This window comes from Bombus affinis, chromosome 18, assembly GCF_024516045.1.
Source record: "Bombus affinis isolate iyBomAffi1 chromosome 18, iyBomAffi1.2, whole genome shotgun sequence".
NCBI classification, from domain to species: Eukaryota; Metazoa; Arthropoda; class Insecta; order Hymenoptera; family Apidae; genus Bombus; species Bombus affinis.
Genome location: NC_066361.1, coordinates 5,298,251 through 5,315,132, shown reverse-complemented (window position 1 = coordinate 5,315,132; position 16,882 = coordinate 5,298,251). Strand labels below are relative to the sequence as shown.

The following is a 16,882-nucleotide window of genomic DNA, read 5'->3' as shown; positions in this document are numbered from 1 at the left end:
ATATTGATTCATATATTCAATAGAATCTGGAGGTAACAAAACACTAGGTACTTACAATAATCGATGATGTCACTTATAGTTAATCCTTTTTTTTTGTTGTATCTCACTTTAAAGAGTGGGACGAAGTGCAATGATATCTGCACATACAAGCTACTACGTAAACATAAAGTGCAAGAAATGATTATGTTTCTCTTTACCATTCTGTTTACTTACATTACTTACTTGGGACGTTTTAAGGTTATAATCACAGCCACTAAAAGAATAATATTTAACACTGTATAGTGACTGATCAAATTATTATTACAGTCACAGTGCGTTGATTTCTGGTCACTGCACGCGCACGATAGCTCCTACTTTGGATTTTAATCCGTTGTGTAAAATTCAACATGAGATAGAAACTGTAGAAAGTGTGGTTATCTATTATTTATAATATACCAGATATGCAAATATGAAACCGGAATTTTTGTATAGAAAATACACGTTTATTGTATGAAAATGATTAAAAATATTTTATTCGAAGTATTGCCCATCGTTAGCTGTACATTTTTCCCACCTGTCTGGCAATTGGTGGATGCTACGCCAGAAAAACTGTCGCTCTTTTGAGGCAAACCAGTCATCCAGCCATTTTCGTACATTTTCGTAAGAAGCGAAGTGCTGGTCAGAAAGTGCGTGTCCCATCGATGCAAATAAATAGTAATCGGACGGAGCCAAGTCTGGTGAGTAAGCCGCGTGCGAAAGTATTTCCCAACTGAACGCTTCGATCGTTTCCTTGACCAGTTTTGCTGTATGCGATGGTGCATTATCACGAAGCAAAATTACTTTGTGTTGGCTTTTTTGATATTCTGGTCGTTTTTCACGCAAAGCTCGATTCAAATCGATCATTTGTCGTCGGTAGCGCTCGGTATTAACGGTTTCGCCAGGTTTTAACAGCTCATAATAGATCACACCCTTCTGATCCACGTTCTTCGTTCCTCGCGTCAAAATTGCCACTTCTGAATTTTTTAAACCACTCAAAGCGCTGTGATTTACCAAGAGCATGCTCGCCGTTAGCTTCGACAAGCATTCGATGCGATTCCGCAGCAGTTTTCTTCAAACGGTAACAGAAAATCAATGCTGTCCGCAAATCGTAGTTTCCAGGCACAAAATTCGACATGTTCAACGCTATTACAAACTATGCTGTTGTATGAAATCTGTATTGTTCCGAGTCGAAAATGTTTGTGAGATGTCAACAAAGACTATTGGCATGAATGACGCAGGTTAGTGGTAACTACATTATCAGCTAGGGCCATCTATAGGCAAATTCCGGTTTCATATTTACAGATCTGATATATAATACATGTCACCTTAACTCGCTTTTTGTTTGTCATTTCGCGCGATAACAAAGATAATAGGAAAAGGCATAGCTTTTTACATTCAGTATGTCCATTTCAACCGAGCATATGTGATTATCTCTGTAAATATCAAAAATGTGAAAAATGTTTCAGATGGAGGTTATTGAACTTCATGGGGGAACTTAATGAGATATTTCCATTCTTTTTACATTCTTATTCAAAGAAATTTAAGTGCCAATGTAATTTTTTTAAATGTAACATATACACCTTTTTATAACCTATACGATGCAATATTTAATTTTCAACAAAAATGAAGATACTTAAAGCCGAAAAACTACTAATCTAAAAAACATTTTATCTTCAATCTCGTAAAACTTATCGTATGAAAAACAAGGAAAACATAAACATAAAAGCAGTGTTGCCTTTCCTCGTCTTTTAATACCTTAATCCTTTGGTCTACCTGCTAACTCTCTATTGCTCAACCACAATAAACAAGAAGGTCGGTCACGCGTCGAGCCATTTAGCTGTTTAGTCTGGAACTTGCGCAAAACGTATGCGCTTTATGACACGTATATTTCTGCGCAACGAAAAGGAATTGTGAAATAATAAACACGTTTGGGCACAACTAATTCTTTTAAGATGTCTGGAAAGTAATTATGATCGATTCATCACTGAAAAACAATTTATTATTTGAAAGCGTATGTATCAATGACAATGTATCAGTAACAATTTATAAATTGATACTTAGTTTAAATTAATAACGCTTTGAGAAAGCTCGTAGAAAATTAGTAATCTTCAACTGTGTGATATTTTTCGAAACAATGAAACACAATAGGAAACACAATATCATTATCATTATCATTATCAGAAGGATCTACCGAATCACTATCCGCAATAATAACACACTTCTCGCTACTATCATCAATTTTAGATTTTCTATTTACTGACATGGTAGGTACAAGTGTTGTGTAGCGGCACATGATTTAGAGGACAAATCGAATCATGTTATTGTTCTGTCCCGGAGCATCAAGACCGTTAGAATACAAGTAACGTAAACTCTGGGCAAAACAATGTCGCCGCTACAGGCAACCGTCGGGTCAGAACAAATTCAAATTTTTCCCACTCTTCTCCAACCAGTATAAATAAACAGACACGTTCGCGGGCGGGCAGTACGTAATACAATATCGAGCGAATATACACAGAAATCATCAGCGCTAACGGGTATCTCCGTAGTACTTGTATATAGTGTACGTAGAGCTATTTAAGGACCAGAAATACATATAGCAAGCTGTGACAGCAATAATTGCTTTCGTTATTTCGCGCTATCCTTGTCCTCACATCACCTCCACAGTTGTTTACTTCTTTTAAGGAATTATAAACTAAACGTGCGAACGTAACAAAAAATTACACGTAACTAAAGTAAGAAAATATCGAGAACTGAACCACGAGTCTGACACTTGTTGTTTACTTTTTTTCTTGAACGAAGTACCACGAGTCAGGCTCGTGCTTGTTATTTTTGGCCCATATATCTTACCATGAGTCTCACTCGTTGTAGGACAAAGGGTTAATAAGATTAAAGTTACAATATTTTTTAAATCAATCATTTTTCGATCCAAGTACCTTAATGCTTTTTTGTAGAGAACTAAAAAATGCATTGGATGGTATAAAATACTGTATACTTCTATTTTTAAAAAATGTATGTAATATTACACCAATAATGGCAAATAAACAATCATAACTTATATATAACTGCTCTACAGATATTTCGGCTGAGGATATTGAAATGGAATATACCGTCGGCGAGCAATAGAAACTAATTAATCAAACAAGAAAGAAAAGAACAACTACTGAATATATATATGTCGGGTTGGCGTTACGATTAGAGTTAGGGTTAAGGGCGTAAACGAATCCCTATTGACACTAGACGTGATCACTATGCAATAGAGGAGATATTTACTAGTGCAAACATGACCATGTTGGAATTGGACAAGTAATCGCGATAATTTGATACTCGAGAAGCTAATGACAATGATCTTAGGCTCAATAACGAATCCACGGTCAACGGGATGACGAACTCTACTCTTCTTTAGCGTCTAAGTTGTACTCAATGTTAATGCATGGGGCCATCACTACGTATCCGAGAGTTACTTGAATCGTCGTCGAGATCGTACCGGATAGTGACTCTCCGTCTCGACGATGCCGTCGAGGAAAACTATAATGGGTGGGTCTAAGGACATGAGATCCTCGGATTCGTCAAAGAAAGCTTTCGTTCCAAAGGTGAGGGAAATTAGCGCTGTTGCTAATTGGTCGATCTCCATATCGGCGTTTTGAAAGAGATGCTGGCCGCCCTTGAGGGGAGGTTGTTGACGGGGGCATCGTTCGTGGAAGATAGGCTTCTCCTATCGTCCCGTAGTTGCAACAAGGACTGTTTGTCTAAATGAAGAACTTTGCTTGACTAAATCTTAAGATTTATTGCGGGTCCTCAAGTTAGCTAAACATACTGCGGAGGTATATTGACATCTGGAGATCATCTTACCCGAAGGATAGGATCTGCGTGTGGCGAGCCACGGAACAGAAACCTTTGAAATATTTACTGCCACGTGTCGCTACGGCTATTTCTTTAAAGGAGAGGTATAGAGTTACTCTGTGCCTTTGTTAGATAAAACGTTCATCCCTTGACCGCGGCTACGTTCGGCGACTGGTTGTCGCCTCGAGCCCAAGCTCACTATCATAAACCTCGAACAATCGGAGCGACATTTGTTTAATCTAAATTACGACATTACGGTATTCCCGAGAATCCAAGGAGAGGTTCCGGTGTTTTTCCATCTCCGACATATATATAATATAGCAATAAAAGATATCACGTATTCCAAAATCTAAATGATGAAAATATAGAAGGAGCTAATTCTTTAGTGATTCAACTTCCACCTTTTTTCATAGAAACTCCTAATATTGACCCACTAATAAAAACTCTAAATAAGCTTGTAAGACCTGAAGTGGTATGTCGTGATAGGTGTAGAAGGAATGCTCAGATGTTTCAACAAGAAAAAGCGTTTATTAACTTAGTAACAACTGACGTCCAATAACAACTAACAACAAACAACAATTAACAATTAACAATGCTTGGTAACGATCAATGCTTGACGCAGGTTATAGGAAGTCGACTACTCGTCTATCAGCGCTCGTTTCGCGTAATCCTTCGCACTTCGCAGCTCGGGGCAGACTGAATCTCTTTGATTCAAAAGCCACGCCGATTCTTTTCTTTGTTGGCCATCGATATCGCGCGCGTTTGTTAGAAGCCCGCGACGACTGCCGCGTGTGCGGACTCCCGAAAATTCAGCGAAGGAACCGTAGAGATTATCGATGACACCTAAGGCTTGTCGACATAGCGCTTTGTGCCGCGAAACCGTTGGAAATTTCCGAGGTCGAGTGCCGCCAAGTAATTTTTAAAGAAATAATTAAAAGATATACAAGTCAAACTGCAAAAATTTACTTTAGATGCATACAGTGATTGAAGCACTTGAAATAAAAAATTCAAATTATTACACTCACCAACCAAAGACTGAAAAGAAATTTAAGATAAAGGGACTGCACACAAAACTTGGCACAAAATATATTGACAGACCTAATGGAAAAAGGACACAAAATAAATAGCATAATTAAACTGGTCAAGAACAGCACATCGACAGCACTACCAATGTTCCTTATAGAACATCAACGAGCCAAAAACAACAAAGTATTTTTACTACAAAGGTTCTGTTGCTTAGGTATGATTTGAGTAAGTGGTGGATTTGTTCCGGGAAGTGTTTTTTGATTGTTTGTAAGAGGCTTTCACGGTTCACTTTGTCAAATGCTTTCTCAATGTCCATGAAGAGGGTTGTACAATATTGTTTCTTTTCTATTGCTAGTAAAATTTCGTTGACGAGCCTGTACAATTGCTCTGTCGTGAAGTGTTTGTTTCTGAATTCAAATTGGTGATCTAGTATTAATTTTTCTTTCTCTATTGTTGGTTTTAGACGATCGTATATATTTTCTCTAGTATTTTGGAAAATAGAGGAAGTAGTAATATTGGTCTGTAAACGTTAACAATATATCATGAATGGAATCAGGATCAGAGTCAGAGTCAGAGTTAGAGATAAGAGAAAAAAGGCAAAAATTTTGATTGCCGTCTCTACAGCCCTGTGCAAGGGTAATTTCACCTACCAGGTATGACGCAGATATTCGCCGGTTATGGTAACTTCGGTAATCCAAAGCCAGCAAAGCTTTTTGGAATACAAAAAGGCTGTTTTATTGCAGACTTCTCGATAGCAAAGTAAAAATCATGTGCTACCAATCGCTAATAAGACCCATTATAACCTACGGCTGCCCAATATGGTACAACATACCAGCGTCAATAATGGAAAAAATTCGCATATTTGAAAGAAAATGCATCAGAGCTTGCCTGAGCATTTACAGATCTGAACACAGCGGATACAGAAAATACGTAAAAAACAAAAAAATATACGACTTAGCCAACATCCACCGCATCGACTGTCACATCCTAAAACTAACGAGAAATCACTTCTCGCAAGCCGCGAAGATCAAAGAAAACAGCCTAATCTTCGGCTGCTTATACCCAAACGACGCATACTTCAAAAACACTCTGTTAACAGGCTACATCCCCCCCGAAGTCTTTCTATACCTAGACGAAAGAAACTATCTCCAAGACCAAAACAACATACCCATAATTTATCATATGCAAAGGAAAATAGGAATGAAATCTATTCAATACGAGGAAAACCTAGATGGCCGTACTGCAGACACTAGGTGGAGATACAACATGGCCCTCCCCCAAAAGGATACAGAAGACAAACACAGAAAAAACACAAAAAAATATTGGTGGATACGGAACCCATAACAAAAAACAACAAGATAAAGAACCACAAAACGGCAACGCCCACTGAATTAAGTGTAAATATGTAAATATGTAAATAGATATACGAATACTATACTAATCCCACAGAACACCCCTCCCCTCCCCTCCCAGCCCATCCCCTCCCATCCCTCCCCTAATAGGCTAGCGAACTGTCCTGTTTTTGCGTCCAGGCTTTCAGGACATAAATTAAAACATCGCACATAAGCTCAGCGCAACAGCGGCTTAAATTTAACTAACCATAATAGGCGTAAAAAAAAAAAAAAGAAAAAAAAATGTAATAATGCATGGCTACGTCGTACCGTCGCGTATCGGTACTTTTGCCTGTACCACCCCACAATTAGAATTCAGCGCTTATTCTGGAAAAAAATCATGTAAAAAAAAAAAAAAAATGTAAAAAACCTGGAATGAATAAACAAAGATAAAAAAAAAAAGGTAACTTCGGTAAGTGCCTGTATCGCCACTTCGCGATACAGAGTGTGGGATAGGACCTCTGGCTGCGATGGAAGGCAATAGCCTCCCTTTTAGCAACGCGTTTTCTTTTATTTTTTGTTGTTGTTGTCGTTATTATTATCAATTATTGTTTACCTGGAATTGTTCCCAATTAATTGCACCACTTTCTCCACTTTTATAAAGTACAGTATATAATAAAATACACCGATTTAGTGGTGTTAAAATTAATTAAAAAGTTACACTATCAGTTATGAATAAATAAAGTTATAGTGGAACGATACCACGCTGTAAAAAAATATTAAAACGCATTATGAATTTTTAATTTCACGTTCAAGTCGCGTTTATCTTTAATCATCTTTAACGTTTTCAATTTTATCTATATTTTTTTATACTTTTAATTTGATGTTTTGTATAAACAACATGTGGAATCGTTAAATAAAATCGTCACCGCGAAATGTAATTAACCACTTAAATAATTTTTACACTTCTTTGTTTGTTAAGTAGTGAATATTAGTCCTCGATACTTGGAACAATGCACGGTGGACAGCGTTACAGGTTGTCTTGTCCGAGCATGGTGGGAAACTCGCTGTGGCGCGCGGTTGGCTGAGTGAGACGTCCGCTGACACGCGCCATCTTTCGCTCCCCACACACGATCTCCCCACCACAATACACAGTAAGATAAACAAACAACGGGAGTTGAGCGACTATGACCCTCTCATGTAACATCAGCAGAGACAAGCACGCGCCAAAGAATCAAATATCGGCATCAGCAGAAGTTAACCTTGGCACAAGGAAATTAAAACTGCAAGAGAAATGCAATAGCAAGGACGTCGAAAAACATATCCACGAAAACCACATCAGCGGAGAAAAGAAATCCTAAGACTTTTTGAAGGACACCAGCAAAAATGAAGATTGCAGCATCCGTAGAAATAATTACGTGTCGAAACTCCGCGTATTCGTGGAATAAACGGTCACATGACAATTATCCCATGATAGTTTGTAGTATAAATAAGCGTAGCCACTTAGAGTCTGTCAGCTTTCAGTTGAGAGTCGATCAGTTCTTTGCAGTTGAGTAAAGAATTGGTCGAGAGTTAACCCTTTGAGTGCTGTGGGCGCATATAGGTGTCTGGCGAAAGCTATCGGTGTGGACTAAGGACATATATATGCGTTTTCTGTAAGTGCCCGGCATGGACTAAGGACGCATGTATGCGTTTTTCAATTTTTCCGAACACCTACGCAGAAGTAATACTATTACGTTTGTGTGAGATAAATATAAATGCATTCCTTACGGCAGTAAACAAATGCCAATAGTGGCTCGTTATCGTTGAAGCGGTCACCACTTGTAAGAAAACTCTACATCTGGCTTTTTTAGTTTCCTCAAGCACTGAATTTTTCACACACAACTAAATTATTAACTTGTGTTATATTTACTAAATTTAGTTTTCTAGTTTACTGTTTTCTAGTTTATTATCCAAATTCTAGTTAACTGTAAATTTCAATGTTTATAATAAATAATTAAAAATAACTAAAAAATAACGCTCTTGAATCATTTAATCTCGTGCAAAAGAATTACTATAACTTATTACGATTTGCGCTTTGAATAGTCAATCAACAGAGTTCGGTCTAACGAAAAAGTATTCCGTCCACAGCGATCGTCAGCGCTAGACGCGACATAGGCCTCGAGTATACAGCACTCAAAGGGTTTATTAAATTCAGAAGTCTTTGCGAAGTTGAGACTTGTTTTTAATCTAATTTCTGAGTAACAACAGTCAGTCCAACAACTATATCATATCAACAACGACCATACATATAAACAAGGTAAAAATCTAAAAATTGTAACATTCTCTTTTTCAATAATTTCAGACTTGTACGATATGTGCACTCGAATAAAATTATTCATTCACTATTGTAGTATCGCGAAAAAGGATAAGATTAGGATAATTTAGATTTGTAAAATTTTCCTAATACTATTTATTTAAGATGAATAAAAATAACAGAGATTAATTGGACGGAGAACGATAAATGTTCAACTTGAACTAAAACACAAAAGTCTTATTCTACTCAAATCACTCTCGCAACTCTATAACGCAACAACTCGATCTCTCTACAACGCTAGCAACTCTACAACTCTACAACTCTTGTCTTCGGCTTCTGACCTCGCACGCTCTCGCTTCTCAACTCACACTGTACGCCTTTTGCATTCGTTCTCGCCGGCGTCTCAACTAATACTGTCTTTAGCGTCTCTTTTGTCTTTGCCCGTCCTATCGCGCACGTGTCCCGAAAACGCCTGTGGCCAGGGTCACGCAGGCCTTTTCCACGAAACTGTTCACTTGAAAGGACCAAGGACACATTGATGTACCCGACGATACCGCGGCTCTCGCGACATTGTATACGGTTCGGCCGATATCTTAGGCCTTTTGTCCACGATACTACACTATTATTGTCAACAATCCAGAGGATATTAAAATTATTTATTTATTCTAGGAAAACTTGAGTCTTGAACGTGGGAGTTTATTTACCAGACGAATTGATACGCCAGTTAACGCTACCCATATTGTTATATTAATAAATCAGAAGATCAAAGATACAACAGTTTGGAAATTCAAAATTCAAAAGCTTTGGAAGGATGCAACAAGTTTTTGAAAGCATTCCATTCAGTCGTTTGCCTAGTTTCAAAAATTAACGAACGAGAATCCAACTATTATATAGTTATTATTATAGGGGTTAACCCTTGAGTGCTGAATACTCGCGGTCTATGTCGCGTCTAGCGCTGACGATCGCTGTGGACGGAATACTTTTTCGTTAGACCGAACTCTGTTGATTGACTATTCAAAGCGCAAATCGTAATAAGTTATAGTAATTCTTTTGCACGAGATTAAACGATTCAAGAGCGTTATTTTTTAGTTATTTTCAATTATTTATTATAAACATTGAAATTTACAGTTAACTAGAATTTGGGTGATAAACTAGAAAACAATAAACTAGAAAACTAAATTTAGTAAATATAACACAAGTTAATAATTTAATTGTGTGTGAAAAATTCAGTGCTTGAGGAAACTAAAAAAACCAGATGTAGAGTTTTCTTACAAGTGGTGACCGCTTCAACGATAACGAGCCACTATTGGCATTTGTTTACTGCCGTAAGGAATGCATTTATATTTATCTCACACAAACGTAATAGTATTACTTCTGCGTAGGTGTTCGGAAAAATTGAAAAACCCATACATGCGTCCTTAGCCCATGCCGGGCACTTACAGAAAACGCATATATGTGTCCTTAGTCCACACCGATAGCTTTCGCCAGACACCTATATGCGCCCACAGCACTCAAAGAGTTAAGGACTATTTCTGGTAGCAGCAACTCCCGTTTTGATTTAAATATAATTCAAGGAACCCAAGATTCGACATTTAGAGTAACGCATGAAGTGGGTGGCTGCGGAGGAAAACTATGATGGGCTGTGTCTATGATTCGTCGAGGAAAACCTTCGTTAGGAAAGTAAGGGAAATCGACGTGGCTGTTAATCGGTTAATCTCTAGGTTGAGGAAGGAAGCTAGAGGGAAGCGTTATACGTAAGAAAATCCACATTTCCCGTATCTTTCCGTGGTTGGTAATAAATTTAGGGAATGCTAGGACAAAGACTATTTGTTCGTTTGAAGAACCTTAGCTAGAGAAGTCCTAGGATCTATAGCGGGTCCTTAGGCTAGTTAAAAATATGCTATGAAGATGTTTCGACATCTAGCAATCATCTTGTCCGAAGGATAGGGTCTTTGTGTAGCAAGACACAGGACAGAAACCGTTGGGAAGTTTGCTGTCGAGTGGCGCTACACACATATCGGTTACGAACTACGAAGATGGAGACAGGATCGTGAAATTAAATAACGAAAAAGGATAGTTTAATTTAGTAAGAAAAAGACTGCCTGATATTTTTATTGAAGTTGTATAGAACTGTAAGAGGTCTACAAACTACTACAAAGTTGAAAAGCCGCAGGTTTTTTCTAACAAAGGTTGCCTTGTAGTTTCTCATAAATAATTAAATTATTATTAGAAATCTTTGGAAAATAGTTGCAATTTCTTACAGTATCTATACTCTATTATTTTAAACCGAAATTTTATTATAGAAAAGAAGGTAAAACCAATTTGCATATAGATTAATCTTTTTTATTTGATATCTGCATATATGAAATAGAATATTAGATAGACTTCTATTCAATGAAAGGGAATTTTTGTGAAAATAATTCAATAATAGTCAGAGTAATAGTCCTTCTTTTACATCGTCTCCAGAGAAATTAATCTTTTTTGTCTCATTAACAATCATCCGGTTCAACACATTTTTGCCACTCGTTTCTAACATATCCTTGTGCACACTCACAGCCTGCAACGCATTGCTAAAATATAAAATAATATTTAATCTATTGTATTCGATACAAGTAACTTAGGATTAAATAACTATTGGTATGTAGTACTGTAGTATTATTTTATGTTATACGAGACAATAATATGTTTAACATATTTTCGATAGACTTTAAATACCAACCAATGTGCAAATTCTAGGATTGGGATTCTCGCAAGTCAGCGGACAGGCAGTACCGCAGTCATTCCACTCCTCGTTAGCTGGGCAGCTCGCCTGGGTTACTGTTTTCATTTGTTAAATGATATTAGAAATTTTTAAACTCGTTAAATAAATAAATTTCTTCAAGTTTGTAATACTAGAAATTAATATCTTTAATTTAATATTAATATTCTCTCATAAATGATAATAGAAGATTTTAAACTTGTTAAATAAATAAATTTCTTCAAGTTTGTAATACTAGAAATTAACATCTTTAATTTAAAATTAATATTCTCTCATGAATATGACAGACTCATTTGTTAAATGATATTATACATTTTTAAACTTATTAAATAAATAAATCTTTTCAAACTTGTAATACTAGAAATTAATATCTTTAATATAAAATTAATATTCTCTCATAAATGACTGAGACTTATTTCTAAATGATAATAGAAGTTTTTAAACTTGTTAAATAAATAAATCTTTTCAAACTTGTAATACTAGAAATTAATATCTTTAATTTAAAATTAATATTCCCTCAGAAATAACTCAGACTCATTTGTTAAATGATATTAGACATTTTTAAACTTGTTAAATAAATAAATTTCTTCAAGTTTGTAATACTAGAAATTAACGTCTTTAATTTAAAATTAATATTCTCTCATAAATGACTGAGACTTATTTCTAAATGATAATAGAAGTTTTTAAACTTGTTAAATAAATAAATTTCTTCAAGCTTGTAATACTAGAAATTAATATCTTTAATTTAAAATTAATATTCTCTCATAAATAACTCAGACTCATTTGTTAAATGATAATAGAAGTTTTTAAACTTGTTAAATAAATAAATCTCTTCAAGCTTGTAATACTATAAATTAATATCTTTAATTTAAAATTAATATTCTCTCATAAATGACTCAGACTCATTTGTTAAATGATATTAGACATTTTTAAACTTGTTAAATAAATAAATTTCTTCAAGTTTGTAATACTAGAAATTAACGTCTTTAATTTAAAATTAATATTCTCTCATAAATGACTGAGACTTATTTCTAAATGATAATAGAAGTTTTTAAACTTGTTAAATAAATAAATTTCTTCAAGCTTGTAATACTAGAAATTAATATCTTTAATTTAAAATTAATATTCTCTCATAAATGACTCAGACTCATTTGTTAAATGATATTAGACATTTTTAAACTTGTTAAATAAATAAATTTCTTCAAGTTTGTAATACTAGAAATTAACGTCTTTAATTTAAAATTAATATTCTCTCACAAATGACAGACTTATTTCTAAATGATAATAGAAGTTTTTAAACTTGTTAAATAAATAAATCTCTTCAAGTTTGTAATACTAGAAATTAATATCTGCAATTTGAAATTAATATTCTCTCATAAATATGACAGACTCATTTGTTAAATGATATTAGAAATTTTTAAACTTGTTAAATAAATAAATCTCTTCAAGTTTGTAATACTAGAAATTAACATCTTTAATTTAAAATTAATATTCTCTCATGAATATGACAGACTCATTTGTTAAATGATATTAGAAATTTTTAAACTTGTTAAATAAATAAATCTCTTCAAGTTTGTAATACTAGAAATTAATATCTTTAATTTAAAATTAATATTCTCTCATGAATATGACAGACTCATTTGTTAAATGATATTATACATTTTTAAACTTATTAAATAAATAAATCTTTTCAAGTTTGTAATACTAGAAATTAATATCTTCAATTTGAAATTAATATTCTCTCATAAATGACTCAGACTCATTTGTTAAATGATAAATGATATGAATGATTGTTAAATGATAATAGAAGTTTTTAAACTTATTAAATAAATAAATCTCTTCAAGTTTGTAATACTATAAATTAATATCTTTAATTTAAAATTAATATTCTTTCATAAATGACTCAGACTCATTTGTTAAATGATATTAGACATTTTTAAACTTGTTAAATAAATAAATCTCTTCAAGCTTGTAATACTAGAAATTAATATCTTCAACTTGAAATTAATATTGTAGTACCGTGAAGAAAAAACCTGGTTAGAAACTAAGCAAAACAAGCTCATCTGTCCTTCGGTTATTAGTTTATATAGAAAAGCCTGTGTGACCAAAGTCACCTAGTTCTTGCGAAGCGTTAACAGGATGGGATTAGAGAAAGGGAAGAATAGCGCTAATGGTGGGGGACGAATCGAATCCAAGGAGCGGTTAATCGAGAAGTGAGAGTGGATCGAGAGGTCAGAGTTAGTCGAGGAGTCGAAGAGTAGAGTTGTTAGAGTTAGCGTTGTCGAGTTGCGAGAGAAGTTAGCGTTGTTGAGAGTAGAGTTGTTAGTATTGCGGAGTCGCGTGAGTTACTAGCGTAGCTGAGAGGTTAAGTTGTTGACGTTGTCCAGTTGCGTGAGTAGCCAAGTTAGAGTAAGATTGTTACAATTAGTTCCATATTAAAAAACCATCGTTTTCTGTCTCATTAATATCTGTATAACTAATTTATTGTAAAATAAATAACAAATAATAAATAGTATCAAAGAAATCGTATACCTAGTATTTTCCGCGATACTACAATATTCTTTCATAGTTGACTCAGAATCGATGTTGAACACTACTCTTACGAGAAATTTTCCACAGTCTGCTACACGTTTATCTTCGTTCACTTAAATATTTATACGATATTTAAAAGTTATGTAAAATATATTTTGGAGACAGTTATCAGTTGACAAAAGTATATGTTACAAATAAAGTTGTAAAACTGCGAATGTTATTTAAATAGAACAATATCTTAAATTAGAAAAAAGATTGATAAAGATAATAGAAACGAATGCAATTTTGATTGATGATTCATTTAGAACGAATTCGATAATAAATTTACGTGTGCCTAACTTCATGTGTATAATTTTGTTTCTCTTATCCTACAGTTCTATTTAGATTATTTGGCAACAAGAAATGTAAATTTTGTTTGTTTGCATCAATAATAAATATTAAAAATCTAAATAAAATAACAACTATTATCTATCCAGTATATTCTTTAATAAAACTATACAATGCTAGTTAACATATTATACTTTCTTCACTGAATATAGGTATTTCCAATAAAATGCAGAATTTTCTTTTTTTTTTCAAAATACACAGAATAATTTACTTATAATTTTCAATGAGAATTGATTGTAAAATTCTTCCAAATAAAAAAAAATACACACAACTAAACGCTTTACGTGTGTACATGCAAACAAGTTCAATAATTATTCAAAGTAGATACTTACAAACAAAATAGGTTGCCATGATGACGAACAAAGCCAGAAAGAAGCGATACATTTTGATTATATGTATGCTATTCGTTGGATGGTATGTCTGAATGTAATAGACATTTAGTCCGTGGCTGTTTTTATATAGCCTGAAATATCCTGTTTACCTTTTTCCATTTGGTATTGTTTACATAAGACTTATACGGCGACGAACAATACGTCGTGAAAGAATGAATAACAGATTAAAAACAGATTGCTTACATTTTATCAGCATTTAACATATATTGACATTTTTTCGTGCTGATTTATTATTTATATAACTAAGTTTTATTGTAGTTACTTGTTTACACCTATTGAGTTGACAACTAAGTGATTGCAGATTTTGCCACCAGGTGGTGTTGACAAAACCCGCAATCACTTAGTCGCCAAGCCAATAATAATACGTCATTCATTCAAGAAATATGTTTCGTTCTCTAAATTCTATTAGAATGAAAAGCAAAACAGGTTTATTTGAGAGAGAAAGAAAGAAACGAAATTATTGAATTTTGAGATATGGAATGATAATAAAGAAAAATATGTAATAATTAAATCTTTTTTCGGTTTTTCGTTTCAGTCAAGAATTACGAGGTGGATCTTTCACGCCGATTGAAAACTGCAGTTCACGAAATAGGCTTAGAAATCTGTTATAATTATTTTAGTTTACTTTAAAACAAATTTTTTGTATTCGTTAAATATATATAAAACCATATGCCAAAATTCAATAACTTTGTTTCTCTCTTTCCCTTCTAAAAAAAATCACAAAAAGACACTGTTTTAGAACATTCTAATTCAGGATATCTGCTCAATACATCTACAGAAATACGAAAGAAGCAGAAATATCTAAATAATTCCGATAGATTTCAAAATATATTAATTCATGGAAAATCATGAAAAATTTTGCACCGATATTCACAGTGTACGTTTTGAAAGATAATTAATCTACATACATGTTATCTTTTCTAGAATTAAGCATTAGATTCAACCGGAATCAAACATACGATAAACATTTCTTATTCAAGTTATAGCACAACAAAATAATTTACTTGTAATATTCAATGAGAATCGATTCTAAAATTCCTTCAAATAAAAAAAAATGTTATCTTTTCGATACAAATTCATACAATCTAACATGACATGATGATACATTTTAAACAAAATTTTGTATTTCATCGTGTATACTATTACCTTCATTGTATATAATTTTCACAAATAGTTTGATATGATAATTTCATAACAATAAATAATAATGATAGAAATTTATAACTAGAAAGGAAGACAGAGACTATAAGTGGTAATATTGTCATTATGAGCATCGTAATTGATATTACGATTGATATATATAAAGAATATATAAAGAACAAGTTGATTAAAATTTTGAACAAAATACAAATTTAATGTTAATTATTTTCATTTTTTAACATTTAACGCTCCGATTTTCAATTGTGAAAATCGACCGGCAACTCCAACTTATACTCATCATACTTCGACTTGCAAGTTTTTACCACTTTACCGACCGACACCCTATTAATCGGTTTATCTTCGCCGACGCTTACCGACCGATATCCGATTAATCGGTTGTTACTATAATTAAAAGTTATTACTTATAATTCTCAATGAGAATTGATTGTAAAATTCTAGCAAATAAAAAAAAGCTTTCAAGTGTCATATTTTAAAAAGAGTAGAGCGCTGCACATCAGTAGTGCTTGAGAGGCAGACTAGGAGAGTTAAAAATTAAGAGGAGATATAAATTTGTAAATCTATCAAATTCAAAAATATTATTCAGAAATGCTTCAAAAGCTTTGACATTTCTTGGGAAAAACACGTTTTGCAACACAGGTTTAATACTTTTTTAGGTGAGAAACGGAAATGGAAAAGTTATCAATATGCAATGGAAGCTACCCAGACTAAAAAGGAAAAGGGGAACAAAAGTAGATTTGGAAAATTCACGTACGAAAATAAGACTAATTAACGTGAAAACCAATATCAAGTGGTTAGAAGATCCGTAAACGTCAAACAGACGTATAACATTACGAAACCTCGGCGATGAGAATTTACAAAATCATTCTACTTTTATATCAAAAACTATACATTAAATGTAATGTAAATTGAATAAAACAAGGAAACATTAAAACTACGTATAAGAATAAAAAAACATATAATGAAACAATTGGAAGAACAAATGAAACTACAAGAGCTCGATTCACACCCATACAGGATAGTAAGAAATATTCTAAAAAATAAAAATGTAAATTATTATACCTACTAAACAAAGATGGTAAAAGGTTTCAAGTGGCAATGAAAGAATTACACACGAAATTTTTACTTGTTTCTTATTTGATAG

At 33.4% G+C, this 16,882-nt stretch overlaps 1 protein-coding gene and 1 long non-coding RNA gene across 2 annotated transcripts in view; one reads left to right on the top strand and one right to left on the bottom strand.

Moving 5' to 3' along the window:
• The window catches only part of LOC126926479 (uncharacterized), a 109,884-nt gene that overhangs the window by 69,403 nt on the left and 23,599 nt on the right, over positions 1-16,882 (top strand). The window lies entirely within an intron of this gene.
• LOC126926441 (chymotrypsin inhibitor-like) lies at positions 10,833-14,901 on the bottom strand. The gene is made up of 3 exons (XM_050742769.1): positions 14,521-14,901; positions 11,231-11,328; positions 10,833-11,081 (listed from the first exon to the last, which is right to left on the bottom strand). Exons 1-3 carry the CDS (start codon positions 14,570-14,572, stop codon positions 11,001-11,003), a joined length of 231 nt encoding a protein of 76 aa, XP_050598726.1. The 5' UTR covers positions 14,573-14,901; the 3' UTR covers positions 10,833-11,000.

Coding starts and splice junctions, on each gene's coding strand:
- LOC126926441 (XM_050742769.1), bottom strand. CDS start 14,572: ATGTATCGCTTCTTTCTGGCTTTGTTCGTCATCATGGCAACCTATTTT. Junction 11,329..14,520: donor CATGGCAACCTATTTTGTTT/GTAAGTATCTAC, acceptor AAATGAAAACAG/TAACCCAGGCGAGCTGCCCA. Junction 11,082..11,230: donor ATCCTAGAATTTGCACATTG/GTTGGTATTTAA, acceptor TTTATATTTTAG/CAATGCGTTGCAGGCTGTGA.